The 13896-nt window shown below is 36.1% G+C and overlaps 1 protein-coding gene across 1 annotated transcript in view; it reads left to right on the forward strand.

Moving 5' to 3' along the window:
• Window positions 1–13896, forward strand: part of LOC132546104 (laminin subunit gamma-1-like) — a 48124-nt gene that overhangs the window by 26541 nt on the left and 7687 nt on the right. Inside the window, exons 10-22 of the mRNA XM_060209799.1 lie at window positions 318–620; window positions 856–1083; window positions 1479–1664; window positions 2096–2225; window positions 4812–4924; window positions 5191–5337; window positions 5699–5851; window positions 9114–9251; window positions 10021–10212; window positions 10704–11013; window positions 11646–11783; window positions 12314–12491; window positions 13132–13254. Of these exons, the coding sequence (XP_060065782.1) occupies window positions 318–620; window positions 856–1083; window positions 1479–1664; window positions 2096–2225; window positions 4812–4924; window positions 5191–5337; window positions 5699–5851; window positions 9114–9251; window positions 10021–10212; window positions 10704–11013; window positions 11646–11783; window positions 12314–12491; window positions 13132–13254 (2339 nt within the window). The remainder of the gene's footprint in view (window positions 1–317; window positions 621–855; window positions 1084–1478; window positions 1665–2095; window positions 2226–4811; window positions 4925–5190; window positions 5338–5698; window positions 5852–9113; window positions 9252–10020; window positions 10213–10703; window positions 11014–11645; window positions 11784–12313; window positions 12492–13131; window positions 13255–13896) is intronic.

Below are 13896 nucleotides of genomic sequence, written 5' to 3' on the forward strand. Positions count from 1 at the left end.
TTGGGATTATGTCGCATGCATTACACAGTAAAATCCAGTGATGAAATCAGCATTTTTACCACAAGTTGAATCCTTTGATTGTGTATACCTCATTTTCTTGTGATCGACTTAATATATGAACAAAGTGGATTTTCATGTAATTTAGGTAATAAGTTTTCCACAATATGTTCCTGTGATTGTGTGTTGCCTAATCATTGTTTACTTTCGTGTATGAGAGATCAATTACGCCTTGTCCCTGTAGTTTCAAGATTGTTTCTTTTTTTGTGAAAGAAATTTTTACATTTGTTGATTTCAATTCTTTTCCGTGCCTTTACCAGCTCGTTACCTTGGAGACCAGAGATTCAGCTACAACCAATACCTAACCTTTGACCTACGTATCGGTCAGGACCGTCCACGACCACTTGCTGTGGACATTGTCCTGGAGGGATCAGGCCAGCGAATCTCCACTGCGATCTATACTCAGTCCAACCCGATGCCTGGCCTTCAAAGCCAGACCTACGTTTTCCGGCTCCATCAACACCCTAACTACCAGTGGACCCCACGTCTCCAGCCAAGTGATTTTATTGCCATCCTTTCTAACCTGACGGCCATAAAAATCCGTGCCACGTACAGTGATGGAGGTATGTCTCTTCTCCAACATACAGAACTGGTGGTTAAGTTACTGCACTGTAGCTTCTTACATAGATAACAGGGGAAATACAAGATATTGATGTGGGGGAAATCAAACAAGATAGTTTCCTAGCTATCAGGAGGAAATTGTAAGGAAAACTGGGGTAATTTGCGATTTTACTGGGTATTTTTTTTAGCTAAAGTGTGATCTGTCTTACAAGTGTCCAAGTATGGTCTGTGTTGTAGGTGTTGGTTTCCTTGACAATGTGCATCTGGGCACAGCCAGTCTTGGATCAAATGGAGGGGAGGCAGCACCCTGGGTTGAGCAGTGTACCTGTCCAAAGGGATATGTTGGCCAGTTCTGCGAGTCCTGTGCGGCTGGCTACATGAGATCACCAGCATTTGGAGGTCCCTTTTCCAGCTGTGTTCCATGTCAGTGTAACAGCCACTCAGAGAGCTGTGCTCCAGATTCAGGTAGGCATGAAAACTTGTCCCCTCCTGTATTTTTCTGTGAGAACTTTCTCCATTGGTAAACTTTGAAAGAGGTGGAGATGAAAATTGTGATGTCATATAAGAAACTTGCCTGAAAATCTTGTTCTAACCATGCAGCCTTCTTTCTGAATTATTGATATGTGATAAGGCAACATAAAAATTAATAAAACATCACTTCTCTCCATGATATCAACAAGGATAACTTTCTATTAAAAATGACTGCATTGTATATTTGTCTCATATAAACTAACAGTATGTTAAAATACTACAAGTAACCTCTAAATGAAAATCAATTTACAAACAATATAGGCTGTTGTTGTGTGACAGCAATCTTTATTTTGAGGCCTTTGATGATTGACAGTAATCTTTATTTCTAGGTCGCTGTAGATGTGAACACAACACAGAAGGACAGAACTGTGAGATGTGTATTAAGGGTTACTATGGAGATCCAAGGCAGGGTACAGCAGAAGATTGTCAGGTGTGTCCATGTCCAAATGGAGGCGCATGTGAACAGCTGCCTGGTGGGGATGTTTTTTGTACAGAGTGTGAGGAGGGGCATGGAGGTAATCATCATTATACAGATAGTATCAGATAATAATAACATAATTGATAATAACAGAATATCAGTGTAATGTGGGCAAAATATGTCACTTATGTAATACCAGAATATCATTGTAAGGGAGGCAATATACATCTCTTATATAATAACAGAATATCATTGTAAGGTAGATGGTATACATCTCTTATATAATAACAGAATATCATTGTAAGGGAGACGGTATACGTCTTTGATGTTGTTGTCGTGGCCCTGTCAGTCTGTTGTTTTGGATATCAGTAATCTGAATTTATTTGACTAATGTGTAAAAGTGACTTCTGAAATGTTCTGATAATCTGTCAACAAGGAAACCTTGGTCAGAAATATCAATATACAGATATGACAACAGTCTATGTATTTAAGAACAAATACATCCTAAATTAATTTTGTTGTTACCAGGCAACCTGTGTGACATATGTTTGGATGGTTACTATGGTGATCCTGCTGGTTTAAATGGCCTTGCACGTCCTTGTGAAAAGTGTTTCTGTAATGAAAATGTGGATACCAACGCTGTGGGCAACTGTGACAGGTAACGTTACAAAATGCTATGGGCAAATGCAACAAATAATTTAGTACAATGCTATTGGCAACTATGATAAATAAATTATACTAAAGCTGTGCGACTTTGACAGGGAACATAATGCAATGCTGTAAATCAATGTGATAAGTAAATTATATTATACCTGTGGGCAACTGTGACAGGTAACATAACACAATGCTGTGGGGACTGACAGATAATATAATACAATGCTGTGGGGACTGACAAATTATAATACAATGCTGTTGGGACTGACAGATAATATAACACAATGCTGTGGGGACTGACAGATAATATAATACAATGCTGTGGGGACTGACAGATAATTAAACACAATGCTGTGGGGACTGACAGGTAATATAATACAATGCTGTGGGGACTGACAGATAATATAATACAATGCTGTAGGGACTGACAGGTAATATAATACAATGCTGTGGGGACTGACAGATAATATAACACAATGCTGTGGGGACTGACAGATAATATAACACAATGCTGTGGGGACTGACAGATAATATAACACAATGCTGTGGGGACTGACAGATAATATAACACAATGCTGTGGGGACTGACAGATAATATAACACAATGCTGTGGGGACTGACAGATAATATAACACAATGCTGTGGGGACTGACAGATAATATAACACAATGCTGTGGGGACTGACATATAATATAACACAATGCTGTGGGGACTGACAGATAATATAACACAATGCTGTGGGGACTGACAGATAATATAACACAATGCTGTGGGGACTGACAGATAATATAATACAATGCTGTGGGGACTGACAGATAATATAACACAATGCTGTGGGGACTGACAGATGATATAACACAATGCTGTGGGGACTGACAGGTAATATAACACAATGCTGTGGGGACTGACAGATAATATAACACAATGCTGTGGGGACTGACAGATAATATAATACAATGCTGTGGGGACTGACAGGTAATATAATACAATGCTGTGGGGACTGACAGGTAATATAATACAATGCTGTGGGGACTGACAGATAATATAATACAATGCTGTGGGGACTGACAGATAATATAACACAATGCTGTGGGGACTGACAGATAATATAACACAATGCTGTGGGGACTGACAAATAATATAACACAATGCTGTGGGGACTGACAGATAATATAACACAATGCTGTGGGGACTGACAGGTAATATAATACAATGCTGTGGGGACTGACAGATAATATAACACAATGCTGTGGGGACTGACAGATAATATAACACAATGCTGTGGGGACTGACAGGTAATATAACACAATGCTGTGGGGACTGACAGGTAATATAACACAATGCTGTGGGGACTGACAGGTAATATAACACAATGCTGTGGGGACTGACAGATAATATAACACAATGCTGTGGGGACTGACAGATAATATAACACAATGCTGTGGGGACTGACAGATAATATAACACAATGCTGTGTGGACTGATAGATAATATAACACAATGCTGTGGGGACTGACAGGTAATATAACACAATGCTGTGGGGACTGACAGGTAATATAATACAATGCTGTGGGGACTGACAGGTAATATAATACAATGCTGTGGGGACTGACAGATAATATAATACAATGCTGTGGGGACTGACAGATAATATAACACAATGCTGTGGGGACTGACAGATAATATAACACAATGCTGTGGGGACTGACAGATAATATAATACAATGCTGTGGGGACTGACAGGTAATATAATACAATGCTGTGGGGACTGACAGGTAATATAATACAATGCTGTGGGGACTGACAGATAATATAACACAATGCTGTGGGGACTGACAGATAATATAATACAATGCTGTGGGCAACACTGACAGATAATATAATACAATGCTGTGATGACTGACAGATAATATAACACAATGCTGTGGGGACTGACAGATAATATGATACATTGCTGTGGGGACTGACAGATAATATAACACAATGCTGTGGGGACTGACAGGTAATATAATACAATGCTGTGAAACACTGTGATAAGTAAATTATACTAAATCTTTGAGCAACTGTGACAGATAATATAAATATACTGTTGTGGGTGACTGTGACAGATGATATAATATACTGCTGTGGGCGACTGTGACAGATGATATAATATGATGTTGTGGGCAACAGTGACAGATAATATGATACAATGCTTAGGAGACTGATACATTGTTGTGAAACACTGTCAAAAATAAATTATACTTAATCCTTTTAGCGACTGTGACAGATAATATAATACAATGTGGGCAACTACAGATAACATAACACAATGCTGTTTGCAACTGATAGGTAGCATAGCACAATGCTTTGGTAGGTATATGTAATGTTTAATAGACCTGTTTTATTGTACAAATTCAGCAAACACAGTTATGTCCTTCATTTAAGGAAACATTTCTCTTACATTCAAGTTTTCGTTTTGCTTTGAGTAAACTTTAAAAAACTTTAGTACCTTGTATTTAGTGGAGATAATTTTCATTGCAGTATTTGAAAAAAACACTGGAAGACAGATGTTAGTGTGATGCTTATATACCATGTGTTTATGTTACAGGACGTCTGGTGAATGTCTGAAGTGTATCTATAACACTGCTGGCTTTAGCTGTGAAAAGTGTCTGCCTAGTTATTATGGGAATGCTCTTGCTGAAGAAAAGGGCGATTGTCAAGGTAAGACAGTATAACTTCAAGAGTTGTTTTTGATTGGTCAAGAAAGCTAGGGAATAACTCTTATTGGCTAAATCCATGATTACTACTGATGTTAAAAAAAAGAAATTTTTGATAAAGATTTTGTATAAGATAGTTAACATATACATAAATAATAGAATGTTCAACTCATCAAAAAATAATCAAAGCAATATATTATGGATTTGCAGAAAGTGGTAAATTTTCTTGTAAACGTGAAAATTGTACAAGAATATTTTTTTATTTTTCAGCCTGCAACTGTTACCCACCAGGCACTCTGAACACTGGAGGGCTATTGTGTGACCCCACCAACGGACAGTGCCCATGTCTTCCCCATGTCGTAGGGCGAAAGTGTGACACCTGTGAGGCAGGCTTCTGGAACTTGGACAGTGGAGCAGGTAGGTGTTCCATATGTAATCACTGGATATATGTATAGTAGCACTGACCTTTCAATAACTGATTTCTTCCATTGGTGGGTTTACCTAAAGCTTTCTCACCGGACTCATTAATTGGACCTTCTTATTTATAAGTTCAGTTCATGCTATATACATTCATTGTTTAGTACCTTGTGAAAATAACATTTATGTTTACCTCTAAACCCAGTGGTAAACTTAACATTTCTATTCTGTATTTGTATTGTGTATAATTGTCATTAATAATCAGTATTCTGTTCTGTATGTTTACTTTAATCTAGTCATAGAATCCATTACACAGAGTGCGAGGTGATATTTACATCTTAAATAATGTGTTGTACAATAGGGTGCGAGTCCTGCGACTGTCTGCCAATGGGATCCCTCAACAGTTCATGTGAAGTAGGCGGAGGACAGTGTCAGTGTAAGCCTGGAGTGACTGGACGTCGTTGTGACCAGTGTAAACCATTCTTCTATGGCTTCTCTGATTCTGGATGTACAGGTAATGTTTTAAAGAATTCTGTTACGGCTTTTCAGATTATTGCTTTACAGGTAATGCGTGGAACATTTTACAATGGCTTCTCTGATTCTGGCTGTACAGGTAATGTATAAAAAAAATCTTCTATGGCTTCTCTGATTCTGGCTGTACAGGTAATGTATAAAAAAAATCTTCTATGGCTTCTCTGATTCTGGTTGTACAGCTAATGTATAAAAAAAATCTTCTATGGCTTCTCTGATTCAGTCTGTACAGCTAATGTATAAAAAAAATCTTCTATGGCTTCTCTGATTCTGTCTGTACAGCTAATGTATAAAAAAAATCTTCTATGGCTTCTCTGATTCTGTCTGTACAGCTAATGTATAAAAAAAATCTTCTATGGCTTCTCTGATTCTGTCTGTACAGCTAATGTATAAAAAAAATCTTCTATGGCTTCTCTGATTCTGTCTGTACAGCTAATGTATAAAAAAAATCTTCTATGGCTTCTCTGATTCTGGCTGTACAGGTAGTTATTTTAAAAATTCTAAAATGGCTTCTCTGATTCTGTCTGTACAGCTAATGTATAAAAAAATCTTCTATGGCTTCTCTGATTCTGTCTGTACAGCTAATGTATAAAAAAAATCTTCTATGGCTTCTCTGATTCTGTCTGTACAGCTAATGTATAAAAAAAATCTTCTATGGCTTCTCTGATTCTGTCTGTACAGCTAATGTATAAAAAAAATCTTCTATGGCTTCTCTGATTCTGTCTGTACAGCTAATGTATAAAAAAAATCTTCTATGGCTTCTCTGATTCTGGCTGTACAGGTAGTTATTTTAAAAATTCTAAAATGGCTTCTCTGATTCTGTCTGTACAGCTAATGTATAAAAAAATCTTCTATGGCTTCTCTGATTCTGTCTGTACAGCTAATGTATAAAAAAAATCTTCTATGGCTTCTCTGATTCTGGTTGTACAGCTAATGTATAAAAAAAATCTTCTATGGCTTCTCTGATTCTGGTTGTACAGCTAATGTATAAAAAAAATCTTCTATGGCTTCTCTGTTTCTGGCTGTACAGGTAATGATTTTAAAAATTCTACAATGGCTTCTCTGATTCTGGCTGTACAGCTAATGTATAAAAAATTTACAATGGCTTCTCTGATTCTGGTAGTACAGCTAATGTATAAAAAAGTCTACAATGGCTTCTCTGATTCTGTCTGTACAGCTAATGTATAAAAAAAATCTTCTATGGCTTCTCTGATTCTGGTTGTACAGCTAATGTATAAAAAAAATCTTCTATGGCTTCTCTGATTCTGTCTGTACAGCTAATGTATAAATAAAAAAAATCTTCTATGGCTTCTCTGTTTCTGTCTGTACAGCTAATGTATAAAAAAATCTTCTATGGCTTCTCTGATTCTGGCTGTACAGGTAGTTATTTTAAAAATTCTAAAATGGCTTCTCTGATTCTGTCTGTACAGCTAATGTATAAAAAATTCTACAATGGCTTCTCTGATTCTGGTTGTACAGCTAATGTATAAAAAAAATCTTCTATGGCTTCTCTGATTCTGGCTGTACAGGTAGTGATTTTAAAAATTCTAAAATGGCTTCTCTGATTCTGGCTGTACAGCTAATGTATAAAAAAAATCTTCTATGGCTTCTCTGATTCTGGTTGTACAGCTAATGTATAAAAAAATCTTCTATGGCTTCTCTGATTCTGGCTGTACAGGTAGTGATTTTAAAAATTCTAAAATGGCTTCTCTGATTCTGGCTGTACAGCTAATGTATAAAAAATTCTACAATGGCTTCTCTGATTCTGGTTGTACAGCTAATGTATAAAAAATTCTATAATGGCTTCTCTGATTCTGGTTGTACAGCTAATGTATAAAAAAATCTTCTATGGCTTCTCTGATTCTGGTTGTACAGCTAATGTATAAAAAAATCTTCTATGGCTTCTCTGATTCTGTCTGTACAGCTAATGTATAAAAAAAATCTTCTATGGCTTCTCTGATTCTGTCTGTACAGCTAATGTATAAAAAAAATCTTCTATGGCTTCTCTGATTCTGGTTGTACAGCTAATGTATAAAAAAAATCTTCTATGGCTTCTCTGATTCTGGTTGTACAGCTAATGTATAAAAAAAATCTTCTATGGCTTCTCTGATTCTGGTTGTACAGCTAATGTATAAAAAAATCTTCTATGGCTTCTCTGATTCTGGTTGTACAGCTAATGTATAAAAAAATCTTCTATGGCTTCTCTGATTCTGGTTGTACAGCTAATGTATAAAAAAAAATCTTCTATGGCTTCTCTGATTCTGGTTGTACAGCTAATGTATAAAAAAAATCTTCTATGGCTTCTCTGATTCTGGTTGTACAGCTAATGTATAAAAAAAATCTTCTATGGCTTCTCTGATTCTGGTTGTACAGCTAATGTATAAAAAAAATCTTCTATGGCTTCTCTGATTCTGGTTGTACAGCTAATGTATAAAAAAAATCTTCTATGGCTTCTCTGATTCTGTCTGTACAGCTAATGTATAAAAAAAATCTTCTATGGCTTCTCTGATTCTGTCTGTACAGCTAATGTATAAAAAAAATCTTCTATGGCTTCTCTGATTCTGGTTGTACAGCTAATGTATAAAAAAATCTTCTATGGCTTCTCTGTTTCTGGCTGTACAGGTAATGATTTTAAAAATTCTACAATGGCTTCTCTGATTCTGGCTGTACAGCTAATGTATAAAAAATTTACAATGGCTTCTCTGATTCTGGTAGTACAGCTAATGTATAAAAAAGTCTACAATGGCTTCTCTGATTCTGGCTGTACAGCTTATGTATCAAAAATTCTACAATGGCTTTTCTGATTCTGGCTGAACAGGTAATGTATAAAAAAGTCTACAATGGCTTCTCTGATTCTGGCTGTACAGGTAATGATTTGAAAAATTCTTCTATGACTTCTCTGATTCTGGCTGTGCAGGTAATGTGTAAAAAATTCTTCAATGACTTCATTGTCTATATTTACAGACAATGTATTGAAAATTCTACAAAAGCTTCTCTGATTCTTGCTGTACAGGCAATTTATTTAAATTTCTACTATAGATGCTCTGATTCTCGTTATCTAAGTACAGTGGTTGGTGAAGAAAACCCATACTCTGGAGTTGTTTATAACTTTGGCATCTGAACTTAGATACTCTGGTCAATACTTTACTATGTGCTGTTATCTGTAAATCTTCACATTTTTTTAAACGTGACCTGTGTATGATTTTGTTCACTACCTGTATTTTGATTTGTTATATGAATTGCAGCCTGTAACTGTGATCCAGAGGGTTCCATCAACCTGCAATGTGATAATCTAGGGAATTGTGTCTGTCAGACTAACATTGAGGGCAAGCACTGTGACCGCTGTATGGAGAATAAGTACAACCTTACTGCTGGCTGCTTAGGTAAGGGACATAACTCTGTTCTTCACATGGTTCTTTTATTCTGTTTTATATTGAGCCTACTGAACAGAAGTTTGTAATGATATATTGATCCTGTATCACTTGTTTTCTGGTAAGCATATCAAGTGAACTGTTGTTTTGTATATTGCTGGTACATGTTTTGACTGATAAGGTGTCAAACTGGCCCTTATGACAGTTGGTAAAGTAGTTGAAACATATCAACCATACATATAGATAAAACAAGAAGTAGTATTTGATGTGATTGGAAATTGGCTAAAATCCATCACCTATTATGGTTGATTCTCATTGTAGTTTATTGATTACATCATGAGCTGTTCACAGTTCATAGAAAGTGAATGCATTCTCTGTTGCAATAATTTTTTTTGTAACTTTTAGTCTAAGATATTTCACTTGGCCAGAATATGTATAAGAATGAAAATTATCAACACTTTGTATCTTTATGTTGAAACACAAGCAAATATTGGAAGTACTGATGATTCATTCACTGTATGAAATTAAATGATTAGATAATGGGATTATATTAAATCATCGTCCCATCACTAGTTTATGATGTCATGATTTCTCTTTCTTACATATGTTAATGGTATTGTAAGGATTCCCAGTGAATAACTGGAGGTATCCACACACAATGTTTAACACAATATCAGATGATTTGATTGTTGGTTCTCCCTTCCGTTGTGTATCTGTATCTTGTCTGATTGGCCTGTCTGTTTACACACTGTTCACTGTATATTTCTCTGTTGGATGTCAGATTGCCCTGCCTGTTACACCTTGGTACAAGATCGCGTCAACGCTCACCGTGATAAACTCTCCGATCTTAACAACCTCATCCTCAACATTGGAAACAACCCCAGTGCTTTTAATGATACCGAATTCCTTACCTACATGAATCAGGTTAACGACTCAGTCATCATGCTGCTGGATGAAGCCAGGGGAGCAGTCAGTAAGTGTACAGAAATATATACTGGAGAAAAAAATCTGCATATTGGGCCTAGGGAGGGGTAATTGTGATGGATACAGATAACAGAGAATTGTCAGTAATTCTGTTCAGAGTATTCATGATGTAGCATTTGTTTACTTATTTTCAGTGTAATATTTTTAAAGTTGAAGCCAAGTTAGCAGTGTTAATTTCATTGCAAATATTTTCTTAATGTTCTCCAGAAAAACAAAAGGGATTAATTTTGACATTGCTCTCCAGCGAGTATGACTTTCTTTTGTGCACTGGAATTTTTAATTTACTATTTGTTCACATTTTGGCATTAATTTATTGGTGAATATTATTGATGAATAGATAATGATTTATTTGTAAATAAATGTCCCACAACATTAGTAATAACAGTATTAATCAATTCTTTTGTTGTTTGTTTGTTGTTGTATGTTAAAGTATTGTGTTGTATAGAAATGTTGTAGTGAAGTGTTCTTTGTGTTTCCTAGGTGACAATGGAACTTTAGGGCAACAGTTGTCTGACCTGAAAATGGCTGTCCGAGATGTCCTGGTGAGTGCTGGAACTATCACATCCAATATCAACTCTGCTGAGCAGTCATCCCGTGACAGTCAGCAGGATGTGCAACAAGCACAGGATGCAATCAGGCGTGCAGAACAAACCTTACAGGCTGCTGAAACCTACATCGACATGGAGGGTCGCAAGGCACTTCAGCAAGCACAGAATGCCCTCAATCAGTTCGGCCAGCAGTCTGCTCAGATGACAGAAGTCGCCAACAAAGCTCGCAATGAGTCTATGAAGTAAGTTCTAAAGCTTAAAAGAAAGAATGTTTTAGATGGTGCGAGGTCAAATTCTCAGCCAGTTAAGTTTAAAGACACTGATCATTTATTAATTGATCCTCAGTATGTTTAATACATATGTCATGGATTTAAATTGTTTAAAAATCCATTCAAGTTTCTTCAACATTTTGAGCATAATTTTTTGTGGCCTGCTTGTTTGAATCTTGCTTCAAGTTTTACTTCCATCATAGGTGGTACATTTACTTCACTCGCTAGTTCTTGTTAAATGGTAATTCATTAATGTATTTTGTATGTATAACAATATAGTACTGTTTTATGTTGTTCCTGTAAATGGTAATTCATTAATGTATTTTGTATGTATAACAATATAGTACTGTTTTATGTTGTTCCTGTAAATGGTAATTCATTAATGTATTTTGTATGTATAACAATATAGTACTGTTTTATGTTGTTCCTGTAAATGGTAATTCATTAATGTATTTTGTATGTATAACAATATAAAGTACAGTGTTATGTTGTTCCTGTAAATGGTAATTCATTAATGTATTTTGTATGTATAACAATATAGTACTGTTTTATGTTGTTCCTGTAAATGGTAATTCATTAATGTATTTGTTGATGAAATATTTCAGACAAAAGGAGGAAGCAGAAAGGATTGAAGGTATTGCCAACATGGCTCTCAACATGTCCCTTGATGCACGTAATATGGCTGAGGAAATCCTGAGGAAGCCAGATCAGACAAAAGATGACATTCAACGCCTTGCTCAGCAGTGAGATATATTTTTTATTGATTGTTTCAGGAAATTATTTGCTATATTAGTTTCCCACATCAGAGATATGTCTTAAAGTGATTAAGGTGTTTGTCTATCCTTCTAGTATCTGAGGATCAGTGTCCATCTGTGTAGCCTTTTATTTGTTGGGATAATCTTCGAATCCTGGTGTCTGTCTGACCTCCCTCTAGTTTCTGAAGATGATCTCAGAACTCTGGTGTCCATATGTACATCCTCTAGTTTCTGGAGATTATCTGAGAATCCTGATGTCTTTCAGGTCATCCTGTTGGTTCTTCGGATCATATCACAATTATGTAGCCTCTAGTGTCAGGGGATTTAATTAGAAATATGATCTCTTTTTCCTAGGGATTAACTCAGAATCCAGGAAATTATGATGGTGTTAATTTTAGTATATTAGGGAGCATTTTATTTTGAACATAGACAGAACACACTCACTTTGCTTAATCAAATTAACAAATAGAGAAATTCTTAAACTTTTTGAATATTAGATTATGATATTTTGGTTGTAGATTTGAGGAGACAGACCGCCTATATAACAGGACAAAGTTGTTCGCAGACAATGTAAAGGAACGTGCCGAAGAAGCCTATGATGAAGCTCTGAAACTGTATGCTGATGCTACAAAGATCAAACTCCCCAACATAGATGTACCAACTCTCATAGGAAACACCACACAGATAAAGGCAGAGGTGAGTCATAGGAATCAAAAAAAAGATAAAGGCAGATATAGGTCGTAGGTAGCACAGAAAAGATGAAGGTGGAGGTGGGTCATCAGTAACACTTGCACAGATAGAGACAAAAGTGGGTCATAATCAACACCACACAGGTAAAGGTATAGGTGCATCATAGGCAACACCACTTAAAGGCAGAGATTAGTCATAGGCAACACCACTTAAAGGCAGAGATTAGTCATAGGCAACACCTCACAGATGAAATACAATGGGTTATGGATAACACTTACCAGATCAAAAAACAAATGTGAGTCATAGGCAACTCATAGGCAAGACAGAGGTTGGTTATAGGCAACATGACTGATAAAGGTATAGGTGGGACATCATTTAAAATAAACAGGTAAATACAGAGGTGGGTTATAGGCAACATGACCGATAAAGGTATAGGTGGGACATCATTTAAAATAAACAGGTAAATACAGAGGTGGGTTATAGGCAAAATGACCGATAAAGGTATAGGTGGGACATCAGTAAAAATAAACAGGTAAAGACAGTGGTGGGTTATAGGCAAGAAACTTTCTGATTTTTCTAGGCACCAGCCCTATCATTATAGATTATACAGTCATGATTCAGGTATAATGTTATGTTTATATTGCAGGCCAATGACATCAAGGATGAAGCTGAACGTCTTATCCAACAAAACAAACAGCTCCTTGATGATGTGGACAGCCAGAAAGGTGAAGCTAATTCCCTCCTCAGCAGTGTGATGGGTAAACAACATGTGAGTGACATTGTATTACAGTAATATATACTTGCAACACCATGATTTTTTGTTACTCTAATTGCTCTGGTTAGAATTTCAACCTGATTTAGAGAAATCCATGCCATTGAAGATTGTCAAATTTAGTTTACTTGTTATCTTAAATTAGAGATGAAGCCTGTTGATTTTTCAGTCAGAGGTCAAAGGTGAAGCCCACTTTTGATCGTAATGAGAAAATCTGTACAATTTAGGGGTTTTAACCTCACTAATGATATTTCACTTTACTAGTTAAAAGAATATAAACAAATGATTTGGAAACGTTACAAACACTGCATCAATAACTACACATTGACAAGGATCTTTATAAAACTAGATTCAAGGTCCAAATTTGTTGTGAAAGGGTGGACCGATTTATTGTGTCTTGTGATCATAACAAATGGGTCATATCCATACAGGATTATGTACAGCACAACCTGTAAAAGCGGGATGTCACTGTGTCCAAAGTGTTTGGCCAGTTTATACAAGTAGTCAGTTTATAGGGACTTATTATCAACATGTTCTGTATATACTTATTGTTTATATTGAAATATCTGTAACACACACAAAGAAAGGGTACAAAGCTGCAATACATTTATTCTTAATTACGTATTTATTACACAGGGA

Source organism: Ylistrum balloti, unplaced genomic scaffold (assembly GCF_031769215.1).
Source record: "Ylistrum balloti isolate Yb309-2 unplaced genomic scaffold, AGI_CSIRO_Ybal_v1 Utg369874, whole genome shotgun sequence".
NCBI lineage: Eukaryota > Metazoa > Mollusca > Bivalvia > Pectinida > Pectinidae > Ylistrum > Ylistrum balloti.